The sequence below is a fragment of the Balaenoptera musculus genome, chromosome 11, assembly GCF_009873245.2.
Source record: "Balaenoptera musculus isolate JJ_BM4_2016_0621 chromosome 11, mBalMus1.pri.v3, whole genome shotgun sequence".
Taxonomy (NCBI): domain Eukaryota; kingdom Metazoa; phylum Chordata; class Mammalia; order Artiodactyla; family Balaenopteridae; genus Balaenoptera; species Balaenoptera musculus.
This window is the reverse complement of record NC_045795.1, coordinates 72,301,270-72,325,734: the sequence shown is the minus strand read 5'-3', so window position 1 is coordinate 72,325,734 and position 24,465 is coordinate 72,301,270. Positions and strand designations below refer to the sequence as shown.

General features: G+C 37.0%; 1 protein-coding gene across 3 annotated transcripts; it reads left to right on the top strand.

Annotated features, from left to right (window-relative positions):
* The first annotated feature begins 6,109 nt into the window (after window positions 1-6,109).
* On the top strand, window positions 6,110-23,767 carry ARF4 (ADP ribosylation factor 4). 3 transcript variants are annotated; one of them, XR_005021815.1, is made up of 7 exons: window positions 6,121-6,501; window positions 7,440-7,511; window positions 13,645-13,725; window positions 14,169-14,278; window positions 19,048-19,119; window positions 20,643-20,768; window positions 22,536-23,767. XR_005021815.1 is itself a non-coding variant. In XM_036868545.1 (6 exons), the coding sequence occupies exons 1-6, from the start codon at window positions 6,435-6,437 to the stop codon at window positions 22,620-22,622; spliced, it is 543 nt and encodes a 180-aa protein (XP_036724440.1). In that variant the 5' UTR covers window positions 6,110-6,434; the 3' UTR covers window positions 22,623-23,497. The 3 variants fall into 3 exon arrangements, 2 of the variants coding, with proteins under 2 accessions (XP_036724440.1, XP_036724441.1); XM_036868545.1 differs by lacking the exon at window positions 7,440-7,511 and having other exon boundaries at window positions 6,110-6,501; window positions 22,536-23,497; XM_036868546.1 differs by lacking the exons at window positions 7,440-7,511; window positions 19,048-19,119 and having other exon boundaries at window positions 6,122-6,501.
* The last annotated feature ends 698 nt before the right edge of the window (window positions 23,768-24,465 follow it).

Here is a 24,465-nt window from a genome sequence, read left to right as displayed (position 1 = left end):
CTTTAAAGTTTCAAGTAACCAGAGAGATCTGGGAAATTTTTTTTAAGTACACATAAAATATAATTATTGCTAAAGAGTTCACCTAAAAACGGTTTATCTTATATCTGTTACTTGCTCCTAACAATCATACTTTGATTACTTTCCTGCTGACACATATTTTAAAAGAGGCAACATGAGCCTACCTGACCAGTTAACCCAGGTAAAATAAAAAATTTTATACTTGATGCTGATAATTGTAGAAACATGCCTGTTTTTACACCAGTGAACTTAAACTAGCTTTAATTTATCTTAGATCACACAAAGTTGAAAAACATCTGGGTTAGTTTCTATATTTCTGAGTTTTAGAATACCCAATCCTTAATTTATATATATATATGCACTTGTTTGTTTTTAAGCCAATCAAATAGAGCACTTTACAAATTTTTTTATAAGCGTTTCTTTTTTTTACAGTTTAAAAAAATTTTATTTTATTTATTTTTTTGGCTGTTTTGGGTCTTTGTTGCTGCCTGTGGGTTTTTTCTAGTTGCAGCGAGCTTATTACTCTTCGTTGCGGTGCGTGGGCTTCTCCTTGAGGTGGCTTCTCTTGTTGCAGCACACGGGCTCTAGGCGCGTGGGCCCAGTAGTTGTGGTGCCCAGGCTCTAGGGTGCACGGGCTTCAGTGGTTGTGGCTCGAGGGCTCAGAACTTGTGGCTCCCCGGCCCTAGAGTGCGGGCTCAGTAGTTGTGGTGCACGGGCTCGGTTGCTCTGCAGCATGTGGGATCTTCCTAGGCCAGGGATCGAACCCTTGTCCCCCGCATTGGCAGGTGGATTCTTAACCACTGAGCCACCAGGGAAGTCCCTACAAATTAATTTTGATAATATCATCCAGAGGTGGAGAATATCACACATTTACAACGTGTATAAATATAAACGCACAGAGACACAGAGACCTTATAGTTACTAGTATTTGTGTAAAAGTCACAAAAGTTTTTTTTTTTAATGATTTTTACCCCTTTTGATAAGAATTACCTCCCTGATGTTTGCATCTCCAAGAATGGCTTTTAGGTCCTAGACAGAATGGGGGTATAAAATCTATATCACAAAGGCACAAAGTATCCAAGTTTTTTACAAGATGGATTTTTGGGGTGTATCTGCAGGACAGTTCTGTTTCTAATGTCACAATGTCTACAAGTATTTTAAGATGAATGGGGAGGTTTTAGGATTAAAAAAGGACTGACACACCGATTCACCTATTGTTTGAATGTCTCTTTCCCTTTGAGTATATTTAGCTTAGGAGAGAAGGCCTAAAAAAATTCCTAGGAGGCCCTGAATATCAGCTTCTCCCATTTGGCCAAATTTCTTTTTTTTTTTTTTTTAAATTTATTTATTTTGTTTATTTATTTTTGGCTGTGTTGGGTCTTTGTTGCTGGGCGCGGGCTTTCTCTAGTTGCGGTGAGCGGGGGCTATTCTTCATTGCAGTGTGCGGGCTTCTCATTGCGGTGGCTTCTCTCGTTGTGGAGTACGGGCTCTGGGCACGCAGGCTTCAGTAGTTGCAGCACGTGGGCTCAGTAGTTGTGGCTCACGGGCTCTAGAGAGCACAGGCTCAGTAGTTGTGGCGCACGGGCTTAGCCACTCCACGGCATGTGGGGTCTTCCCGGACCAGGGATCGAACCCCTGTCCCCTGCCTTGGCAGGCGGATTCTCAACCACTGCGCCACCAGGGAAGCCCTGGCCAAATTTCGAATCCTAAAGTTATCAAATCCTTTCAAATATATTGTCAGGTTTCATCCAGGACAAACAATAAATATTTCTGGTGGTATTCAATAACCACATCAATTTTAATTTTTGTTTCCCCTTGGCTGTTTAAGGAAATACATAGCAGTTTGCCAGAAAATCCCTCAGAGAGTCATCAACTCTGGGAGGACCCATATGAGGCCATTTAAGTTGATGCTGAAGAATTTACATAGGGTTTTTGAGGATAGTTTTTTCCAGTGTCCCAGTTTATTGAAATTGAGACATCATTTTGGTGGCCAATGTTTTGATGAGGAAGCCTAGGAGGGTATAATGGGTTAGACCTAGTTATTGTTTTAGATACCTTTTGTACCTGATTTTTCATTAGCCTTTTACGACAAGTATTTCAAAGAGGCTATCTGGGAATTTCAAAATCTTTTGGAGGCTTCTTCACACTAATTAAAATAGGTATTCCATTCTGTTTGTTCTTTATGGGAACCCTTGCTTTTAAGTATACTTAAAAGAGAAAAAAAAAAAAAGGCAGTAGTACCATGGTTAAGGGTGTTGACATGAGAAGAAATGGGTTCTTATCCCAGTTCTTACTAGCTGTGATACCTTGGGCAGGTTACTTAACCTCTCTGACTCTGATTATCCTTATCTTTACAATGGAGACATTTCAGTGGGCCATTATCCTGTTTTGTAACCTCCATCAGCTTCTTGATGTGTAGCAAATCTTAAAGGGAAATCTGAAAAATCTATTCCTGACATCTTCATCTGATTTTTTGGTTTAGGTTTTAGAGGCTAGTGATGGAGATCAGGAATCTTTCCATCTGTTTTGCTTAACTAAGCAGAACATATGGATTATATTTTGGAAGAAGTTATGAGGAAGGGGACCCATTTCATTCGTCTCAAGAAATTTAGAAAATCAATTTAAGAAGACCCTTAGATCAGGTGAACATTGTTTTAAGGAATTCTATAAAAACTCAAAGCAGACATAAAAACTTAAAGGATACAAGAATGTTTTATCTAGCAAGCTTCCAAAATGCAATTTTAAGTTATTCAACTGCTAAGCAACTCTTTACATGTATTTCCAGTGAAAAGGAAATTTTCTTCTCAAAAAGGGAGATATAGTCTATAATTCCGTTTAAGTCAAATTCTGGGAAAATATGTGGATCTCTCAGGTAATTGCATAGACTTGCAGTTATTACAAAATCAAATCGCATTTTGTTGCACACCAGAAATTAATAAGTTGCTTTTAAAGAGTTTAAAAATCTGAGTGCAAAAATCAGTTGCTTACCCTTTGCATTTCCCTGTTCTTCAAATGTTGTATATTTAATTGAAATTTAATTTCACCTTGCTTAAGAATGTTATTATTGGAACATTTGGAAATTTAAAAAAAAGTGGGGGGCAGAATAAACCCACTGTAATCTGTGAAGTGGCTTTACCTTATCCACCTGAGTAAAGAAGGTTTTGGTTTTGATTGCTCAGGGTCACTCCTGAGAAATGACAGTTTCTGAAGGGTAGTTCTACCAAACGTAGTTTTACTCAGTAGGCCTTCAACAATATAAAGCTTACTCTTTTTGAAACTTCGCAGGTTTTTATCTTATTCAACCCCATCCTGCAGAATGCACCAGCTGGAATAAGCAACTACAGAATCGCCTAGGATAGCACTATTAGGAAAAGAAATTAAATCTTTATCCTGGCAATGGGTCTAATAACTGTCTTCATTTATTACTATCATAAATTCATAAAATTGCAGCAAAGCAAAAGCAAAATTGGAATGTCTGGACTAGTGACCAGTGAGGAAAAGAAACAAAGGAGTATTTAAATATTTGTTTTGGGAATTCCCTGGCCATCCAGTGGTTAGGACTCCACGCTTTCACTGCCGAGGGCATGGATTCAATCCCTGGTCAGGGAACTAAGATCCCACAAGCTGCATGGCCAAAAAAATATATTTATTTTAAATGATGTTTCCAGTTTTCTCCATTACAGTGCTGTAATGAACATTGAACATCTTACAAGTATCACGTAGGAAACTTGAGGGAAATTTTGGTACCATAAATTATTGAAAGTGGAATTTTGATCAAAGAAATTCATGTTTTACAATTTGATAGATCAGTTAAATAAGTTATCTTACATGCATACAATGAAATGCAACCCTTAAAAAAAATGAGTTAAATCTGTAAGTACTGATATTTTAACATGGCCACAGTATATTAGTAAATTGAAAAAGGAGTTGCTTAGCAGTATAAAATCCCATTAATATTTATATAGGGATGTTAATATTTCAGAGAGTAAAATCTGGAAGAATAAATGTCAAACAGTGGTGAACTTAGTCATTGAATTAAAAGATTATTTTTTAAATTACATAAGTGCATGAATAAATTCATCTTGTAAAAAATAAATTAATACAGATTCACAGACACTTGTACTCAAATGTTCTAACAGTTTTATTCATAAAAGTCCAAAACTTCAAACAACCCAAATGGGCCATCAATTGATGAATGGATAAAGAAACTGTAGTATATCCATACAATGGAATATTACTCAGCAATAAAAAACAAAGTATTGGTACATGCTATAACATGGATGAATCTCAAAATCATTCTGCTAGGAGAAAGAGGCCACACACAGAAGACTGACTACATACTGTAGTATTCTATTTACATGAAATTTTGGAAAGGGCAAGTCTATAGTGACAGCACATCAGTGGTTGGCCAGCAGCTTGAAGTGAGGGAAGAGAACGACTACAAAGGAGTATGAGAGAACTTTTGGGGGTAATATAAATGATTAATATCATGATTATGGTGTTGGCTACACTACTGTATACATTTGTTAAAATTCATAGACTTGTACACTTAGAATTGGTGAATTTTGTTGCATGTAAATGATATCTCAATAAAGCGGATTTTTAAAAGTATACATAAAGCTCTTTTGACTACCGCCCCCAAACTAGGTTCCCTCACTCTGGGGAAGGTGCCCTCCTCGCTCCACACAGGTTAGATAGGTAACCAGTAACTATCATTACTGCAGATTCTACTTGAAAGTTATTGTTCTGCATTCACACACACACACACACCCCACCCCGGGTGAAATCTACATTTTTATATTCCTTCACGGTACTTACTCATTATTCGGCGTTTTTTCAGTAACTGTATCTCGGAGATGTTTTCATTAGAATTTATAGTTCTACATCCCTTTAACTCCTGAGAGTATTCTCAGGAATAGTTACGGATACACCATAGTTTATTCAGCTATCCCTCTATCATTCAACCGTGTGTGAGTTTCGCGGTGTGCCAAGCCCAGCGAACACAACGTAATATAAAAACGGGCTAGAGGCCGGCCTTCTAGAGTTTTCAGACAAGTGGGAGAGGGGAAGAGGGTTGTCAATAGTAATATTAAATGTGAAATCATAACTGTGAAGAGCAGTTATGATTTTTTTGAGCCTGAGTAATTTAGTTAGGAGGTCAAGAATGTATTTTCCCAGGGAGTTAAACTCTAAACAGATCTGAAAGGTGGGTGAGCATGACTTAACCAGCATAAGGGTGTTGGTCGGGGGTGCTACTAATCCTAAACTGCACCAACAGTATGGAGGAAGTATGTAGGAGGCGAAGATTGTGGGGAACTTACGGATATACGTGTAGATATGTGTATTTTAATCAAGATGTATACCTTATTTTGTAGTCAGGAAAACACTAAGATTGTAAATATTTTTTAAGTGAGGAGGCTTTCCACTTTCTTAACACCGGGAATAAATCTTCCATGCTTCTTCTGGGAGAGAATACAAGAAAAGCCTTCCCCGTTGGCTTCTCTTAAAAAGCTTCAATAGTCCACGAAAATGTCTCGGAGTTCTCTTGTTTTGACAAAAGATTAGGGATCTTCAGTATGACCTGGCGTGGGGGCGGAGGTGTTTAGGCCTAGCTTCGTATTGGGTTGCTACAGCCTCTTCCCCTGCACGTCGGCTTTTAACAAGTTATCTCTTGGGAAAGCAGGGCCCGTTTTCCCCCCTCCATTAGAGCAAGTGTGTGGTCCCGTGCGTGAACCGCGTACCTTCGTAGAGCAGGAAATCCCCAACGCGTGTTCCCTTGAAGAGGACGCGCGCAAAGGGCGGAAAGAACAGAGGTTCACTACCTAACCCATAATGCACAGCCCGCCTTTCCGGAAGCAAGGAATACAACCGCCAGGATGCATTTCTCTGCGCAGAAACGTCCCTCCTTGAGTCTGATTGGACGTGACGAAGCGAGGCAGTGTGGGACTATGTCCATCGCCCTTTACACAGGGGCTAACTGGCCTCTCCCAGCTCCAGGAGCCACGTCCGGGGGGTGACGCCGGCCAGCGGCGCACGTCAGCGAAGATGGCCAATTCCCCTGGTGCGCAGGCGCAGTGGTTCAGGCAGCGCCGGAAGCGCAGGGGGAAGGGGCGGCGGTGACGCGATTCTGTCCGCGTTGGAGGGGCCGGGCCGCTGCCGGAGTCGCCGCGCCTGCCGCGTGACGTGGCACAGCCGAAGATTTAACGCCAGAGCCGGAGCTGCCCCGCCAGTCGTCAAGCAGGTCATCACCCCGCTAATTCCTGTCCCGGAGGGGAGCTCCGTCCTACACACCGGCTGGCGAGCCGTCCCTGCGGCCCTCAGCTCCTCTTTCCTCCCTGAGTTTGCCGGGAGCGTGAAAGGCTCGGGGTCGCGCCAAACCCCTTCTGCTCCTGCCCATCGCAAGTGCCACTACCGCCATGGGCCTCACCATCTCCTCCCTCTTCTCCCGTCTCTTCGGCAAGAAGCAGATGCGCATTTTGATGGGTGAGTCAGGGGCCGAGGGACGAGGCCAGGCCCTGGTGGGGCGGCCAAGTCTCCACGCTTGGGGCGGCCTCGGGGCCTGTTTTTTTTCCCCCCCCGTCAGCTGTGGTGGGGGAGGGGCGGCGGGCTGGGGGTCGGGAGGAATTCTTAAGGGGGAACAATGGGGCGAAGGGTGGGCGGTCGCCCCATATCTGTCGAAGAGGCTGGAACGGGGCCGCGGGCAAGGTTTCCTCCTTCTGGGTTTGGCTTTCTCTTCGTGGTCTTACTGAAAGCCCGACACAGTTGGGCGGAGATGTGAGAGTAGCGAACTGTCGGATCTTGCCGAACCCGAAAGACACTGGCGAGGCCCATTCTGTGAGTACGGTCTGGCTCCCCTCTTCCCCGGGTGTGGGCAGCGGTCGGGAGGGAGGCCGAGCGATTCCAGCCTTCCTCCTCCCCCTTTCTGCCCCGTGTACACACTGTGCACACTCCAATGGTGTGTGAGCGAGCGGTCGCCGAGAGCCCGGAGCCGGCCGGAGCAGGAAGTGACCGGGCCCAGTGCGGTGGCAGGGGAGCACCCACGGTTTCAGGAGAGTCCGGAGTCCTCAGCGCTCACTTCGCTAAACTTTGCTTCGCTCAGGGTTCCGCCTCATATTTTTTTCTTTTCCTTATTAATGTCCCTGAAAACTGAGTTTATCATGAATGTTTCTTTTGGCCACTCTCAAGGGCTAAATATATTTGGTTTACTCTGTTTGGTTTTCAAACTATGTAATTTTTATCTAGCTGGCTAAAGTTTAATGAAAAAAAAAAAGCTTAGAAACTAATTTTTTTAAGCCGGGGACAAATTTTCAGTAAGTGAACATCTTGACGCATAATTTTAGGGAGGCCTTGTTAAGCAGTAATTACAAGGGTGTTTTTTAAAATTCTTATGGAAAGTGGACTTTTTAAAAATTACTTTTTAGGGTCGGTTTTCCGCTCTGCTGAGGGAGAAGGGGCTTGTCACTTGATGTAAGCAACGCCTCCCCCATAGTACTGTGAGTAGTCTTTACATCACAGCTAAGCTCCATGGACCTAAATAATGCTATAATGAGCCTCGCTAACTTTAAACATTGAATTTTGTTGGTTCATTAGCTTGTTTTCTAGAGAAGTGCAGTGGGGGGAGGTTTTATTTGAAAGTTTCCCAAAGCAAGGTTCCGTAGTATTTCAAGGTATATGAAGATTAAGGGTGTGCACATTTGTTTCTTTTTTCACTTTCTTATTGCAACTTATTCAAAATCCATGAAACAGTTGTTGATAATTCATTCACAAAGATAAATCAAAATGTTTTCTCTTTCAAAGTTTGTCAGATTTCAATTATGAAAAAGAATTATTTTAGCAGGGTAAGCGTATTATTTACGCTTTAAAAGTACCTGAAAATCGACCGTCTAAAAAGGGATCTGAAGTCACTGGGAGAACTTTGGACTGTGCTAAATGAATTTCCAGCCTGTTCCTTAAAGAGATTAACTAGTACATGGTTCTGTTCCTGGAAGTGTAGTGTGTTATATTTGAAATGCAATATGTAATATTTTACTTAAGATTTTTTGTAAATAATTTGTTGTTTCTCATTCCACTAGTTTTTTGTGATGGCTGACAGTTTCAGAGGGAGAAGAAAGGTAGAATTATATACGCTATAAGCACTTTCATATATTTTCTATATTAGGGAAGCATTTCTCCCCCTTATTCCCCAGAAATGATTGATAGAAAATGGAAGAAGGAAAGTAACTTTGTGCATTTGTGCAGGGAATAGAAGTCATGGTTTGAAATTATTCATTCACGTTAAATGTTTTATTACTCAGGTTTGCTATTCTTGTTTTGCACTTTAACTCAGGATAATTAGGTTTCCTTGATTAAAAACAGTTTAGTCACAAGGTCACCTTTTATGGTAGCTCATCAAAGGAAGTATAACCATATGGGGAATATGTGTATGGATAGTGAAATAGGTGATTCGGAGGTTTGATCATTCTTAGGTTTTTATATCTAGCTTTATGAGTGATAGCATATATAATAGATCACTCCTAATGTGTCTGCTCCTATCCTAGTTTAGAATTACCAATTAATGATTGTTTTTTCCATATTAATTTTCTCTGACAGGCATGTGTTCTTCCTTTTCCTTTGTATGGCTTAGGTAAAATTCATGCTTTCTTGAGTCAGTGACCATTTTAAAATGTTGTTGAAAGATAGAAGTTAGCTACTGAATCTGGTTTGCCAAATTACTGTTGGAGAAGTTTTAAATTTTATTTGTACACATTTTCCTAAAAGTTAAAGTAATTTTAAAAGGTGTTTGAAGTTGCAGCTTATGTTAACTAATTAAAAAAAATTTTTTTTTTTGGCCGTGCTGTGAGGCATGCGGGATCTTAGTTCCCCGACCAGGGGTCAAACCCACGTCCCTTGTGTTGGAAGCATGGAGTCTTAACCACTGGACGGCCAGGGAATTCCCTAATTAAAAAATTTAAAATCAACACAGTGTATCAAATGTAACATCACTTAAACTATAGATTGACAGAAATTTTGTAGTTTTTGTAGTTTTACAGAAAAAAATCTTGTAAATGATATTATTGAGCTTAAATTCAAAGATGACCAGTTTTCACCTTAGATTTCTCATGTAGTCCGTCATTATCCTGTTTTAAGTCTGATCTCCATATCTGTGATGAGATGTAATTTTGGTAAATGACTCCCCAAATTTTGTTTATATTTGAAACAATATGTTCTATAGAGGAATTATTAATTCTCCTCTCTGTGAACTTGCAAGTTCTTGCCTGTTGAAAAGCTGAGGAAGTATTGCTTTCGAAAAGATTGCTAATACCAGTGTAGTTTTGTGTTGTCTTTCATGTGACTGTGGCTTTTTGGGACCAGAGAGGTTCTGGAGGAAAGGATCTTTTGCCAATTTGAAAAATACTAACAATATTTTAAAGTGAGTGGTGTCTCATACTTTTTTCCTAGCATATTTTATAAATACATTTACTATTTAATTTTAAATTTTTGGTCCTGATTCTAAAAATAATGTCCTTTTTGTTAAATTTAGAAAACATGAAAAAGAATAAAGTGATAATTTCTTATCATTCTACCATTCCACTATTAATATTTGTTATATTTACTCTCAGCCTTTAAGAGGAGGTTATTATTTCTCCAAAATTGTAGTCCTTTTTGACTTAGTTCATGATGACCATCTTCTTAGGTCATTAGTTGAAAACTTAGTTGCCAGCCTTTAAAAAAGGGGGCGGGTCTTCTGATTAGTTATGTGATATAGGGAAACAATAGAAAAGGCAAAAATCCTTAGCTTCATGCCATTAGAGGTTGATACAGCCACCCTTAGGTGTACCCTCCTGCATTGTTATAAAGTATGACTATCAGAGACTGATAATTTGCTGTTAATTAACACATTGATCAAAGTGCTGATATTCCTGACCTGTTAGGTAGAAGCAAAACTCAAGGTCATTATAGTTTTTCTGTACATCTGGTAGCCTCAGTTTCAGTTTTGATGGTCAAACCTCTGAGGAATTAGGTAAAATATTAAGATAGTGTGTGTCCACCAACAAAACCTAAGGGTAGGATGGCAATATATGAATATTACTTGAGAGCTCTGGCATCAGACCTAGGATTGTTTGTTTTTAATTTTTAAAAAATTGAGATGTAATTCACATACTATTCCTTAAAAGTGTACAGTTCAGTGGTTTTTAGTATATTCATAAAGTTGTGTAACCATTACCACTGTCCCCCTCCCCGGTACCACATGGCTTGCGGGATGTCAGTTCCCCGACAGGGGATCCACCTGGATCACAGGGCAGTGAAAGCCCGTAATCCTAACCACTAGGCTACCAGGGAACTCCCACCACTGTCTTAATTCTAGAACATTTTCGTCAGCCCAGAAAGAAACCCCACACACGTTAGCAGTCACTCCCCTCCTCACCCCTCCCTCTTGCAACCACTTTTCTGCTTTCTGTTTCTGTGGGCTTGTCTATTCAGGATATTTCATATAACAGAATCATACAATATATGGCCTTTAGTGTCTAGCTTCTTTCACTTAGCGTGTTTTCAAGATTCATCCATATTATAACATGTATCAGTATTTCATTCCTTTTTATGGCTGAATATTAATTCTGTTGTATGGATATATTCCACATTTTGTTTATCATTCATCAGTTGATGGAAATGTAGTTGTTTCCACTTTTTGGTTCTTATGAATTATGCTGCTATGAACATTCATGAAAAGTTTTTATGTGGGCATATGTTTTTAATTCTCTTGGGTAGATAAGCTAGGAATAGGGTTGTTGGGTCATTGTTAACTATGTTTAACACATTGAGGAACTGACAAACTTTCTCAGAGCAGCTACACCATTTTACATTCCCACAGCTATGTATGGATCTAATTTCTCCAAAAGACCTAGGATTTTAAAATCTGTTTTACTACTCCTGTGATTCTGGGGATGTTTCTGAACCTCAGATTTTGCATCTGAAAAATGGAGAGTTATTGTGAGAATTAAATTACAAAATATATGGAATCACCTAGTATTGTGTTTCGAACACAATAAGCACTCAATTTTTAATTATTGAAAAATTATTATGAAGTTTTTTTCAAGTTTCCTTGTAGAAAATTTGAAAGATAAACAAAACATGAAGAAAAATATCCTAACTGAAAATATACTTTTTTCTTCTCAGTCTTTTTCTTTTCTGTGTTTGGTTTTTTCCCCAAGATGAGATAATTGGAATCTAATTTTTAAACTTAAAATATAAGTATTTCTTGCTGCCATAATTTGGTAGACATACTTTTTAATGATCGGCAAAGATTTTGGGGAAAGTTTTGCTGCTTTTAACACTTTGGTCAAAGTGCAGGTCCAGTCAAGGAGAACAAGTAATTCCAGTATATCTTTCAAAACAGTGACTTGTTTATGAGGGTGAGAGGGAGGGGAGGACATTACTGGACTGTACAGATTAGAGTCTTATCTTGGCTACTTGAGAATTGGTTATAGTTTCATTTTGTGGAGAAATTTCATTGCCAAATATTGCAACATTAAGGAAATACATACTTAAGAAATCACTAAAGGGGTACAGAATTGTTAGACCAACATGTTTTTGAGTGAGGAACTATATAATGAGTGATGATATACATTAATTTGTGCATCTTAAATCTCACAATAGAAATACCTTAAAAAAAACCTTCTGGTTTGCATTTATACAACACTTTTATTTATTTATTTATTTACTTACTTATTTATGGCTACGTTGGGTCTTCGTTGCTGCTCACGGGCTTTTTCTAGTTGCGGCGAGTGGGGGCTACTCTTCGTTGTGGTGCGCAGGCTTCTCATTGTGGTGGCTTCTCTTGTTGTGGAGTGTGGGCTTCAGTAGTTGTGACTTGTGGGCTAAGTAGTCGTGGCGCACGGGCTTAGTTGCTCCACGGCATGTGAGATCTTCCTGCACCAGGGCTCGAACCTGTGTCCCCTGCATTGGCAGGCGGATTCTTAAGCACTGCGCCACCAGGGAAGCCCTACGTTGTTTTTAAACTAAGGTCTGAGGTCAAGTTGGACCACCAGTGAGGACTGGTGTGTACCATAGTTCTCAAAACTTAATGCAAGTGTTTTTTCTAATCATTATTTTAGTTTCAGTCCTTCCTACCTGGGCTAATGGTATTTGGACTTAGCTAAAGGTGAATTTTGCTTTATTTTAAAATTTGATCAAAATCTCCTGAGGAGGACTTAGGCTCTCAAGACACTTAGCTTTTTCTAACAATGAAAAGATCCTGTTTTTCACCTCCTCATATTCTGTATTTTTATTGAAGATGCCAACTCTAAGGTAGCTGCTTTTGTTTCTTTGTATATTTTTTAGAATTATGTTTTCTGATATGTTTACTCTTCTGTTGCGTAGTTAAAGCATAAAACAGTTCCTGTTAACAGTTGGTTTTTCTTATGCCCATGAGTGAGGGGGCTGCTCGTTCTGACTAGTAAGTGTCATAGTATTTTGGACAGAATAAACAATCTCAGTATGAAGAAGTGGGGAACAGAGTTTGATTAGAGGATAGAGTAAGAAAGCATAAAATGCCTGAGTCTCCAGGGAGATCTTTTTTTTTTTAAGCATGGGTTTCCTGTGCTAAGTCATGCTCTGATATAAATACTAAACAACAACAAAAAAACTATCCTTAAAAAACAAACAAACAAAAAAAACACGAAAAACTATCCTTGCTTAAATCAATACTCGGTTGAATTGACTTCAAAATCTGTGGTAGCGTTAATCTAGGTGGCCAAATGTGATATCCTTAGACCAATAATCAGTGAGGTTTTTAGATATTGACCTTCCATTTATGAAGGCTTTAGCAAACAATGTAGAATATGCAGCTTTTCAGAGATTCATAAACATTTAATTTGCTCTTCACCCTCTTCTACACCTTCTTGTTGTAGTATGGATTTTTTTTTTTTTGGAAACAAGTACATTCCTCCCTACTTATATCTGCCTGCCTCAAAGGAATTATTTTAAGAGTTTAGACATTATATTGGAGATGAATATGACAAGGCCTTCTTTACAACCCAAATTAACCAGTCTTTTGTTATCATTTCGGCACATTTGATGTTGAAATGGATTTAGGTAGGGGTAAAATTGGCCTCATCTTCCTTTCTTACATATATATTTTTTCCCCTAGCATCAAGACCTTTTACCTAAAATTTGCTTGTTATATTAAAAGAAATTGAGTTTTTGAATCTTAAAGATAGTTCTTAATTTGTTCTTATGTGTTCTCTGATTCAACTTATAATGTGTGTTTTTAAAAATGGTAGTAGGTCATAGAATTAATGAGGACTTGAATTGGAAGAGATCTTAGATTACTTGATCTGGTCCCCTTATTTTATAGCTGATTTCTCTGGCCTCTTTCCTAAAGTGATTTGTTTAAAGCCATTCAGCTATTGTGTGGCAAAGCAGATCTGGAGATTAGACCTTGTGCTGTCTCTCTAGGTCTAAAAAGAAAAATGGAAAGGCTTTTGTAGGAGGTGTTGCCTTTGGGAATCAGAAATGAGGTGATTTCATTTCTAACTCATTTGTGCCTTGACCACTCAGCTTTTGCTTTCAAAATAAAAATTTGTTGTAAAATTGTTTCTTAGTGTGTGCTTTTGGTCTAGATTTAAAATCTGAAATGTCTTTTTCTAGTTGGGTTGGATGCTGCTGGCAAGACGACCATTCTGTATAAACTGAAGTTAGGAGAGATAGTCACCACCATTCCTACCATTGGTAAGAAAGTTTACAGTGATTTTAATTTATATCATAATAATGTATTATAAAGTGAAATAGAATATAGTTTAATTCTGACTATTTTTTTTCAGAGTAGTTTTTGGTTCACAGAAAAATTGAAACTACAGAGATTTCCCATATATCCACTCCCCCAACACGTGCATAGCCTCCTCCATTGTCAGCATCACTCAGTAGATGAACCTACATTGACACATCGTAATCACCCAAAGTCCATATACCTTAGGGTTGTCCTACATTCTTTGGGTTTGGACAAATATACAATGACATATAGCCATCATTGTAACTGTCTTGGGTATTTACGTTTGTTGATTATCTATTAGGACTTAAAAAAAAAGCAATTCTGGGAGAATTCCACAATAAAGGGGTTTATTTTCTGAATGACATTGTGCACAGCAAACTTTTTTTTTTTTTTTCCTCTATAGGTTTTAATGTGGAAACAGTAGAATATAAGAACATTTGTTTCACAGTATGGGATGTTGGTGGTCAAGATAAAATTAGGCCTCTCTGGAGGCATTACTTCCAAAATACCCAGGTAAGTTAGGAATGCTATACATTTTTATAACTTTTCTTTATATGTTTCATGCTCCAAAATTTATGTTAATATATACTGTTTACTTGGATATTGGTGTTTACTCCATGAGTTGGCATTCTTCTTATCACTACTTCCATGTTCTTCAGTGGACTCTCTCATTCATGTCTTTGTAGGCTAAATTACCTAGGGTGGAAGAGTTACATAATTATCATAGTAATATTTTGGAAGATGGGGTGGGGTGGTTCTCAGGGTTGAATTAGATGTTTCATCAGTAGTTCTATTGGTTTCATTCTTAGTTTAGGAAGTAAGATCTGTATAACTTTCTGTCATTGTAGTTTTAAATGAATGTAATACAATTAATAGCCCTTCATTTCACCCAGTTAAGTGTTTACTTTATTAAAATACATTAAGAAAAAATATATTAAGGTAGACCTGCTCTGTTGATTTGTACATGATTTTTATATTACCACGTAGTATGTATAATGCTGGCATGGTAGCGACCTTAGTGATCCTGTAGAGCAGGCATTCTCAAATTTGACTGCACATTAAAATTACCTGGGGAGTTTTAAAAGTCCCAAAGTCCTGATCATAACACCTGACCACTTGAATCAGAATCTCTGGGGATATAAACTAGACATCAGTAGTGTTTCTCAGATGTTAATCTGCATATGAATCACCTGGGTATTTGTTAAAATACAGATCAATTCAGTGGGACCTGGCTGAGTAAGACCTGAGATTCTTCATCTCTAGCAAGTTCTTGGGTGGTGGTGCTGATGTTGCTGGTTTGGGACCTTACTTTGAATAGCAAGGCTCTAGTACAGGGTTTTTCAACAGCAGCAGTGTTGACATTTCAGACTGGTTAATTCTTTGTCATTGAGTGAGGGGAGGGCTCTCCTTTGCATTGTAGGATGCTTAGCAGCATTCTTGGCCTTTACACACTAGTTGCCAGTAGTAGTCTCCCCCACCCAATCCAGTTGCAACAACCAAAAATGTCTCCACGTATTGCAAAATATTTCCTGGGGACAAAATTGCTCCCCTCTTGAGAACTACTGTGGTAGTCTAACTCTTATATATGAGTAAACTGAAGCTTGGAATGACTTAATTAAGAGTGGAGAGCTGGTTCTTGTTTTACATTTTTTATTCAAGTAGGTCCCAACTCTGGTGTTTTCTACCACATGAGAGGTTTCTTATTATTTTTTGTTTACTACTGGAGTTGATAAAATTTTTTAAAAATAATGTATGATGTTAGAAGCACTTCATATGTTTAAGATGTACAGATGTCATTCTTTTTTTTTTTTATAAATTTGTTTTATTTACTTTTATTTTTGGCTGCGTTGGGTCTTCGTTGCGGTGCGCGGGCTTCTCATTGCAGTGGCTTCTCTTATTGTGGAGCATGGCGCGCAGGCTTCAGTAGTTGTGGCGCACGGGCCCAGCCGCTCCGCGGCATGTGGAATCTGCCCGGGCCAGGGCTCGAACCCACGTCCCCTGCACTGGCAGGCGGACCCCCAACCACTGCGCCACCAGGCAAGCCCCAGATGTCATTCTTGATCTCCAGCTCTTATAACATTGTAGACAAGTGAGGTTTATTGCCACCGGGTGGCAGTGAATACCCTAGGTGAGTGGCTGGAACAACCAGGTTTAAGTAGCATGTCATGTTAAGTAAGTGGCATACTTTTTTATTTAAAAATTAAAATGTTTCTGTTCATTAACATAGCTGTGGTTAGAAAAGATGTTTTGATATGAGTTACATGTTTTTAAAAACTTTACTATGGAAATTTTTGAATGTATACAAATGTAGAGAATAGCATAATAAACTCCCAGTATCTATTGATATTACCCAACTTCAGTTATTAGGATATGGCCAGTATTCTTTAATCGGTACTCCTTTATAATGTATTTCACCTTTTGGATTATTTTAAAGTAAGTCATAGGCATTTCACTTAGGGAACATGCTTTTTAAATACATTTAGTTATGAAGTAAAACTGCTAATCCTAAGCCTGTAAATTCTTTTTATTTTATTTTTAAAAATTTTATTGAAGTGTAGTTGATGTACAGTGTGTTAATTTCTGCTGTACAGCAGAGTGACTCAGTTATACATATATGTATTCTTTTTCATATTCTTTTCCATTATGGTTTATCACAGGACATTGAGTATAGTTCCCTGTGCTATACAGTAGGACCTTGTTTATCCATCCTATGTATACTAGTTTGCATCTGCTAATCCCAACTCCCAATCCTTCCCTCCCCCATTCCTCCTCCCCCTTGGCAACCACAAGTCTGTTCTCTATGTCTGTGAGTCTGTTTCTGTTTCGTAGATAAGTTCATTTGTGTCGTATTTTAGATTCCACATATAAGTGATATCATATGGTATTTGTCTTTCTCTTTGTGACTTCGCTTAGTAAGATAATCTCTAGGTCCGTCCATGTTGCTGCAGATGGCATTATTTCATTCTTTTTTTATGGTTGAGTAATATTCCATTGTATATATGCACTGCATCTTTATCCATTCATCTGTCGATGGGCATATAGGTTGTTTCCATGTTTTTATCTTTAAGCCTTTAATTCTTGACCAAGGGTAACCCTGCTCTTATCCCTGGACTTGTTTAGAATGCTTTTTAATTTACTTTAACTTGCAATTAGACCCATTCCTGGCCTCTGTGGACCACCTTAGAATCAAAAGTCCAAGTACTTCTGGGACTTCCCTGGCGGTCCAGTGGTTAAGACTTTGCCTTCCAATACAGGGGGTGTGGGTTCATCCCCTGGTCAGGGAGCTAAGATCCCATATGCCTCACGGCCAAGGAACCAAAACATAAAACAGAAGCAATATTGTAACAAATTCAATAAAGACTTTAAAAATGGTCCAAATTTAAAAACAAAAAAAATCTTAAAACAAAACCCCACAGAAATCCAAGTACTTCCTAGGGACTTAAAGGCTGCTGGAGAAAGCTTTACATCAAGGTTGCCTGATGTAATCACAGCTAAGCTATTAAAGCTGTCTTTTGCAGCATTCATGATCAGTTCTTTTAGCTATAAAATTTAAAAGAAACTAATTATTCCATTTAACCATGCTTCTAACTTTTATTAGCAATTCAGGACACAGTGTTTATTATAGTAAATTCCTCTTACCTCATTATATAATTCAAATTATTTTCCTGTTCTAAATATTTGGCCTTTTAAGTCATCTTTTCTTAGAGTAGCTATCTTTAGAATCCTAGCTTTTCTACACTCTTGATTCTGTGCTGTCCCAGGAAGTGAATAACTTAGAATTTATTTCTCAAATAATCCTCCCTCTCAATAATGTTACTTTGGGACTGACAGTGTTATTTGCATTTTAAAACAATAAAAATGGATTGTTAGTAGTCTAGATAAAATTAGATCCCTTTTAGAGGCCTTACCTCTTCTAGAGAAGTAGGTTCTAAATAGTGGTTTTGGGGATAGGAGGAAAAGGAGGAGACATTTACTAAATGCCCGTGATATGCTAAGGACAATGCTTGATTCTTTTATACCTCTATGATTATGTTTAAAAATAGGCTTAAAAAATTGGTGGTATTTTATTTTATAGAAGAAGAGGCATGTTCAAGGATTAGGTAATTTATATAACTAATAAGCATTGAATTTGGTATCTTCCCACTATGCCACACTAGCTCTGAAAGCACCAAAATTTTTTTCAAAGGATAGGATGTTTAAAATTATGATTTCCTGCAGAGATAAAGAAAATGGGTTTGAAGTTTTTTAGACCAAAAGAAATTATGTCATTTAATGACTGTAGCCTAAAATAATTATTAAGTACCCTGGCAAGCTCAGTACTATGGTAATACTGAGGGGATTAATCCCTCAGTGGATTTAATCTGGTGATTTACACAAATCAGTAGTGGCACAACACAGTTTATGATAAAGTGACAAATGATTAAAAATACTTTAGGGGTCAGGGTTGTGGGGAAAAGAATAATACTTTAGTGTATATACTAAAGAATATACTTTAGTGTAATAGGAATAGATTTTAACAAAGCTATAAAATTAATCTTCCCTGTCTCTCTCTAATGGAAAATTTTATACTTTCCCATTTGAAAGTTTTTGGAAGAGTCTTAATTCAACTAATTCCTTCCCAATTCCACTTCTTTTGTAGTATAAAATTCTAATATTTGAATATCTTTAAGAATGGTTACTACCTTCCTTTTTGTTAAGAATTTCTTATTCGATCAAGTCAGCCTTGAATTTTTCTTAATATATTTTGCTGACGACTTTCTCCTCCTGATTCTAGAGCTGGCAGGCAGCATTCTAGAGCAAGACTCTCTTTTCCTGATGAACTATATAAAAGCTACTGTCGTGCACTCCTTCCGCTTCTTTTTTTAGTTTCATTTTGTGCATGCTTTTGAATAAGGTAATTCAGTTAGTAAATTCATGAATCCTTAGGATCTGTGGATTGTTCTTTTTCCTTTTGTGCCCACTTTGTGGCCATTTTGTTACTTCTACTTACCTGCATTTAAATCTGCAAGGGTAGGGGAAAGGGATAGAATTTATTCTTCTTAGTGTAGTTGAAAAAAGTGATCAGTTGTTAAGAGGTAGATTTTTTTTTTGGAAATAACATTGATAAGTTAAAATCACAAATAGTGCTCAAATCTGTAATGCCCTGTCTTTTCCTTTTTTTTTTTTTTTGTAAGGAGACTTTCTTCCTAACATGTTATTAACTCTTGATATGGTTTTGCTGCCTATATACTTAGGTTTCATATTTAGTGTGTGCTTTAAATTTAACTTTTAATTTATTTCAGGGTCTTATTTTTGTGGTAGATAGCAATGATCGTGAAAGAATTCAGGAAGGAGCAGAAGAGCTGCAGAAAATGGTGAGAATAGTTTTTAAATTTACCATTTCCAAGATGTGTTTTTCTGGGTGACAGTGGTGGTATTAGTGGTTGGTACATTTTTAACTGTAATTTGATTACATAAATCAACTTTTTAGAGCTAGAAAGAACCTTGAGGAACTATATATTATCACAGGTTCTTAAGACTGCACATAAAAATCTTCTGTAGAGCTTTTAAAAAAACTCATGGATGAGTAGTTACTTCAGTAAGTTGGGAGGAAGGCCCAGTTTGTTTGTAGAATGCTCCATGCGTGATTTTGATGCATATCTCCGGTTGAGGATGTTTACTTTAGTCCAGTCTTTTATTTTCTAGTTATAAAATCTCCAGTTTTGAAGCTTTTGTGACCTAGGAATCCTGGTTCAAATCCCTTGTTCCCAAGGTCATTGGGTTCAGTTTTCTCTATACTATACCTATAAAATATACTTCAAAATGTTTTGTAATAGCAACCATGATAAAAGAATTCCACCAAAGGCATGTAGCATTTTGTTTGATGGTGGCATTTTGGCCTTGCCAAATATTGGATAAATGTTTTCATATGTTCATACTGTTAAAAATCCTGAGGGGGGAAATTGTTGAGGAACTTTGCTAGAGGAATGTTGTCATGGTTTCAGACTTGTAGGTGTAAAATATTTACTGAAATATTCTCATTCAGTGGTCCTAAGACTGGAGTGCAGTTTGTAAAACCATTGTGCCAGTATGTGTGTAACTGGTGCTTTTTTTGTCTCAGTTAACTATTACCCCTTCTACTCTTTTTTTTTTTTTTTGTAAACAGCTTTATTGAGATATAGGTCACATACCATAACTTCACTCATTTGAAATGTACAAGTCAGTGGTTTCTAGTATACAAAATTGTACAATCATTACAATTGAATTTTAGAACATTTTCATCACCTCCAAAAAGAAATCGTATAACTATTAGCATTTGTTTCCCATTCCTTCCCCCATTCTACCCTGCCCGCATACAATGTGTGGTCTTTTGTTACCTTTTTAAACTTTTTGTTTCTTTTCACTTAGCATAAGTTTTCAAGTGTTGTGTCATGTATAAGTATCTCATTCCCACTGGCTTCTGCTCTTGGTATTATTCTTGTATTTTGCATGATACTACTAATGCCCTAATCACTATATTGTTTTCCCACTGTCGTTTGATCCAACTGGCTGGAAAGGATAAAAGTCCAAAAAGAATCATCGTCTAAGTATGTTTACTACTGAGTACCATAAGATCCTGCCATAAATGTTTATTCCCATGTGTGTTTCTTGTCCTTGCCAATCCTGACCCTCCATGGATGATCATCAAGACTGAATGAATGATTTACCCTAATGGAGTGTAGGATGATTGACTTGGAAAATAGTTTTGCTTTACTTGAGGGTGTATGATTATTGATTTGATGTTTGATAATGTATTTAATGTTGAATAAATGACGTATATACGTAGGAAGCCTGTTCTACTTAGTTTGTTACAATAATTGGATTCCAGTTTGGTAGTTGTTAATGTCTTTATTTTCAGCTTCAGGAAGATGAGTTGCGAGATGCTGTGTTGCTGCTTTTTGCAAACAAACAGGATTTGCCGAATGCTATGGCCATTAGTGAAATGACAGATAAATTAGGTCTTCAGTCTCTTCGTAACAGAACAGTAAGTATTTGGAGTTTCATATTAACCTCCTGACTATTAGATTAATAGGATAATTGTTTAAGCTGATATTTAGTTTAAACATTTATTAGTTAATTGTCCCCTTTGAAATAGATGATGAGCACATCATTTAAAAAACTACAGGGACTTCCCTGGCAGTCCAGTGGTTAAGACTCTGCGTTTCCAATGCAGGGGGCACGGGTTCGATCCCTGGCTGGGGAACTAAGACCCCGCATGCCTGGCAGCACAGCCAAAAACAAAAAACACTACAATAAGAGACTCTTGCTTATATAAAAATGAGCCCTTTCAGGCTTTATTTCAAACCTTTGTAAATGTTGTATTCAACTTTAAAGTACATTGATATCTTCTCCATTTTTAAACTTTTTAATACATATCCTTTAAGGATCCAAAGGTTTTAAATATCTTTATTTCATTTGACTTTTGTTAACATTATCCTCAAAATGATTAGTACTGATAAAGATGTGAATAACTGTACTGTATGAGAATTGTAATATGTAAAGGTTATTGATAGTCAATTTAAATTTTATCTTTTATATAACTCTGCAGCAGATATTTTGTAATTGGGTTTTCTTATTGAAACTGCAATATTTAGCAGCCATATTTTAGATAATATTTTATACTGTGTGCGTGGTAGCACTAAGAGCTTGTGGAGGGACCTGTAATTATGATGTTAAACAAGTTTTGAGTTTAAAATTATAAAAAATATCTACTTGCTCTCCAGTAGCTTTATCATTTGAGATCAGTGGTTTAAATATTGGCAAAATACAATATACTGTTTTATTTATAAAGATGATATCACAAACTATTATTGTGGTTTGTGTTTTACAGTAGTTTTTCATTAACTTGTCAACAAGATGAAACTGTGGTGTGGCAGTAACTGTATACAGTGTTTAAGGTGTCCCAGCCCAGTTTAAGTAAGACAGACTGTAAATGATGCAGTTTTCCATGCTGTGAAGATATGAATTCATGCCTTTTTCCCAGCCTTCTAGGTTATTGGGGTCTTTGGTATTAAAGTAATAATTGGCAGCATATGGTAGACTTGAAGTGACTTTGCAACATTAAAGCAAGGTCTTTATTTTAAGGCAAAATAAAACTGGTCAGTAAAGAAAATTAATAAACTATCCCTGAAAGGTAATTAAATTGCTTTCTAGGTCTTTTTCTTGGTACTTGAAACTTTTCATGGCATTTCATACAGTTACTGAAGATAATATTCATAAACATTTTAAAGATTGGAACTTTGGGGGGTACATGAGACTAAAGACAGTGAAATTCCCGAAAAAGCTTGCCTCTAAAATATCAATAATCCCTACTCTTTCAAAATTTTGCCTCTTCTACTCTGAACTTAGTTTTGTGGGAAACAAGAGCATCATAAGGACCAGGTGGGTAGTTTATTAGTTACTAATCTTCCCATGAATTTTCTTTTCAGATTAAGTAGTAGTTGGTTAAATGTAATGAATGGGTAGTAGTAGCTTTAGACATGAGAGGAGTTTTGTGAGAAGCAAGAGGTAGGAGAACAGTTCTAATCTATACAGTTACTGAGATCATTAAATATAAAATTAATCATTTGTGAAATATGATACTTTTAACACATTTACAACTTTAGTTCCTATGGCTTTATGTATTTTTCCTTTTTCTCTATACATTTATGGCACCTGCTCACTAATACCTCTGGAAAATAATTTTCTGAGTAAGGAATTTTAAACACTGGTTATATTAATCAAGTGTTTTCTTGTTGTCCTTTCTTTACAGTGGTATGTTCAAGCCACTTGTGCTACACAAGGAACCGGTCTGTATGAGGGACTTGACTGGCTGTCAAATGAGCTTTCAAAACGTTAAATGAAACTGGATATCTAACCAAGGACATGTTTGATAGAATTGGTCTAGGCTTGTTACAACAAAATTAGTTTGCATCTTGGTTATTAAACAGTATGTGGGACTGGTTTGGGCAGAATATTACAGCGTTTAAACTTATTTTGTTGCCAATTATTGTTTACCAAGTATAATGTTGCCATTTAGCAATATGCTTGGTTTTAAAGAGATTCTCTTAACTTGGGGAAAAAAAAGTGTCCTCTTTTAATTTTACTTCCCTTAAGCCTAAATGCCTGGACATAGCTAATGTGACACCTTTAAATAAATCCATTTTGAATGTTTTTTTGAGCCCACAACAAATAATGTTTTAAAGTTATCCCCTTGCTACTTTACTGATACCTTTATCATTCCTGGGACAGTCTGCTGATTTAAAAAATGTAGCATTCCATTTGTATTTATTTTTCCCCTTTGCCAAAAAAGATTTTTTAATACTGCTTGTACCAGCCAGGGAAATGCTCCAAAACACTATTCAGATCTTTTGCACTGAGGAACTTATATTTCCCTCCCATTATTAACTCCTGGCTTCCATCAGCCAAGCTTACCTTGGTGTGGTTTGGATTTGATAGCTAATTAGTTCTGTGCTAGTTGCAAAGAGTTCATATTGAGATGATTTTTAATACTCAGCAGATTGTCTTCCTTTATATTGTATCTTTTTTATGTTGCATGTTGCTTTTGGTATCAGCCTGACTCTTTTCCCAGTATATGATAGTTCTCCTGATGTTTTATTGTTTGTTGGTGAACATGTCTTCATTAAGAGTTTTGGAAAACTCATCAGACTCAATGAATAAGTTTTCTTCATAACCCATTTGGAATTATTCCTAATAAAATGATAAAACATGTAATGGTGTTTGTTTTTCTTGTCTTGAAGATGTTTGAAATAGATTTTTTAGTTGATTTGCATATATTACATACTGTGAACAATAATACAGATCCCAGTGAGTTTATTTATTGTTTGAATTGGAAATAAAATATGGGTTGCTATCATGTGTGTAACAGAGTGAGGAGCAATTTCAAGAATTTAGTTTTCTTTGATAAAATACCATTTTGATGCTGTACATTTTCTAAAGTCAGATCAAGAGTAAAAAGCTGTAATAAAATGAACTGCTCCCAAAGTATGTATGCATGTGTTTGTTTCACAGCTAACATTCGTTTAAAAAAAATTCAAGTGTTGTTTGTATCTCATAATACATAGACTGTTAGTGATGCTGCTCTCCTATGTAGGAGAACAAAGTTCACAAACACTTTTCTTTTTTAGCTTCACAAATTTCAGAACTTCTGCAGAAAGTGACTAAATCTTTGTCATAGGGTAGTACCTCATGAATTACATGTTAATTTCTTAAGCACTCAACTTGGTAACCTTATGAGTAACTTAGTTTTTGTCTATAATCTAACGTTTTAATGTATTTCATAAACCTTGCATTTTTATGATTATTAATGGCTTAGATTTAGATAAATTTATGGATTGGAATCTTGTTTTCAAAACCAATACATGCTTGTAAAATAATGTGTATATTTGAATTGTAAACAAAACAAAATACTAGACAAAGCGAAAAGAATTTAGAATTAAGTAGTTGGTGATTGTGAAACAGGTTACTGGGAGAAAGTGTATGCGAAACTTGTGTTATTTCATTAAGTGCATCTTCTCTAGCCCACCGGATGAATTCTTCCTTCTTCCCTCCGAATAAGAAAGGTCTCATTTCTTGGATAAAACTAAGATAACGTATATAGTGTGTGTGGTTTTTATGGGGTTCAGCTAGGGGATACAAAACTTCAGTAGGTTCAATGATAGGATCATAGTTAAATTACCATT

Bases quoted from the DNA above. Each gene is read 5' to 3' on its own strand.
- ARF4 (XM_036868545.1), top strand. From the start codon at position 6,435: ATGGGCCTCACCATCTCCTCCCTCTTCTCCCGTCTCTTCGGCAAGAAG. The intron at 13,726-14,168 runs GTAAGAAAGTTT...TTTCCTCTATAG, and splicing joins CACCACCATTCCTACCATTG to GTTTTAATGTGGAAACAGTA. The intron at 20,769-22,535 runs GTAAGTATTTGG...CTTTCTTTACAG, and splicing joins AGTCTCTTCGTAACAGAACA to TGGTATGTTCAAGCCACTTG.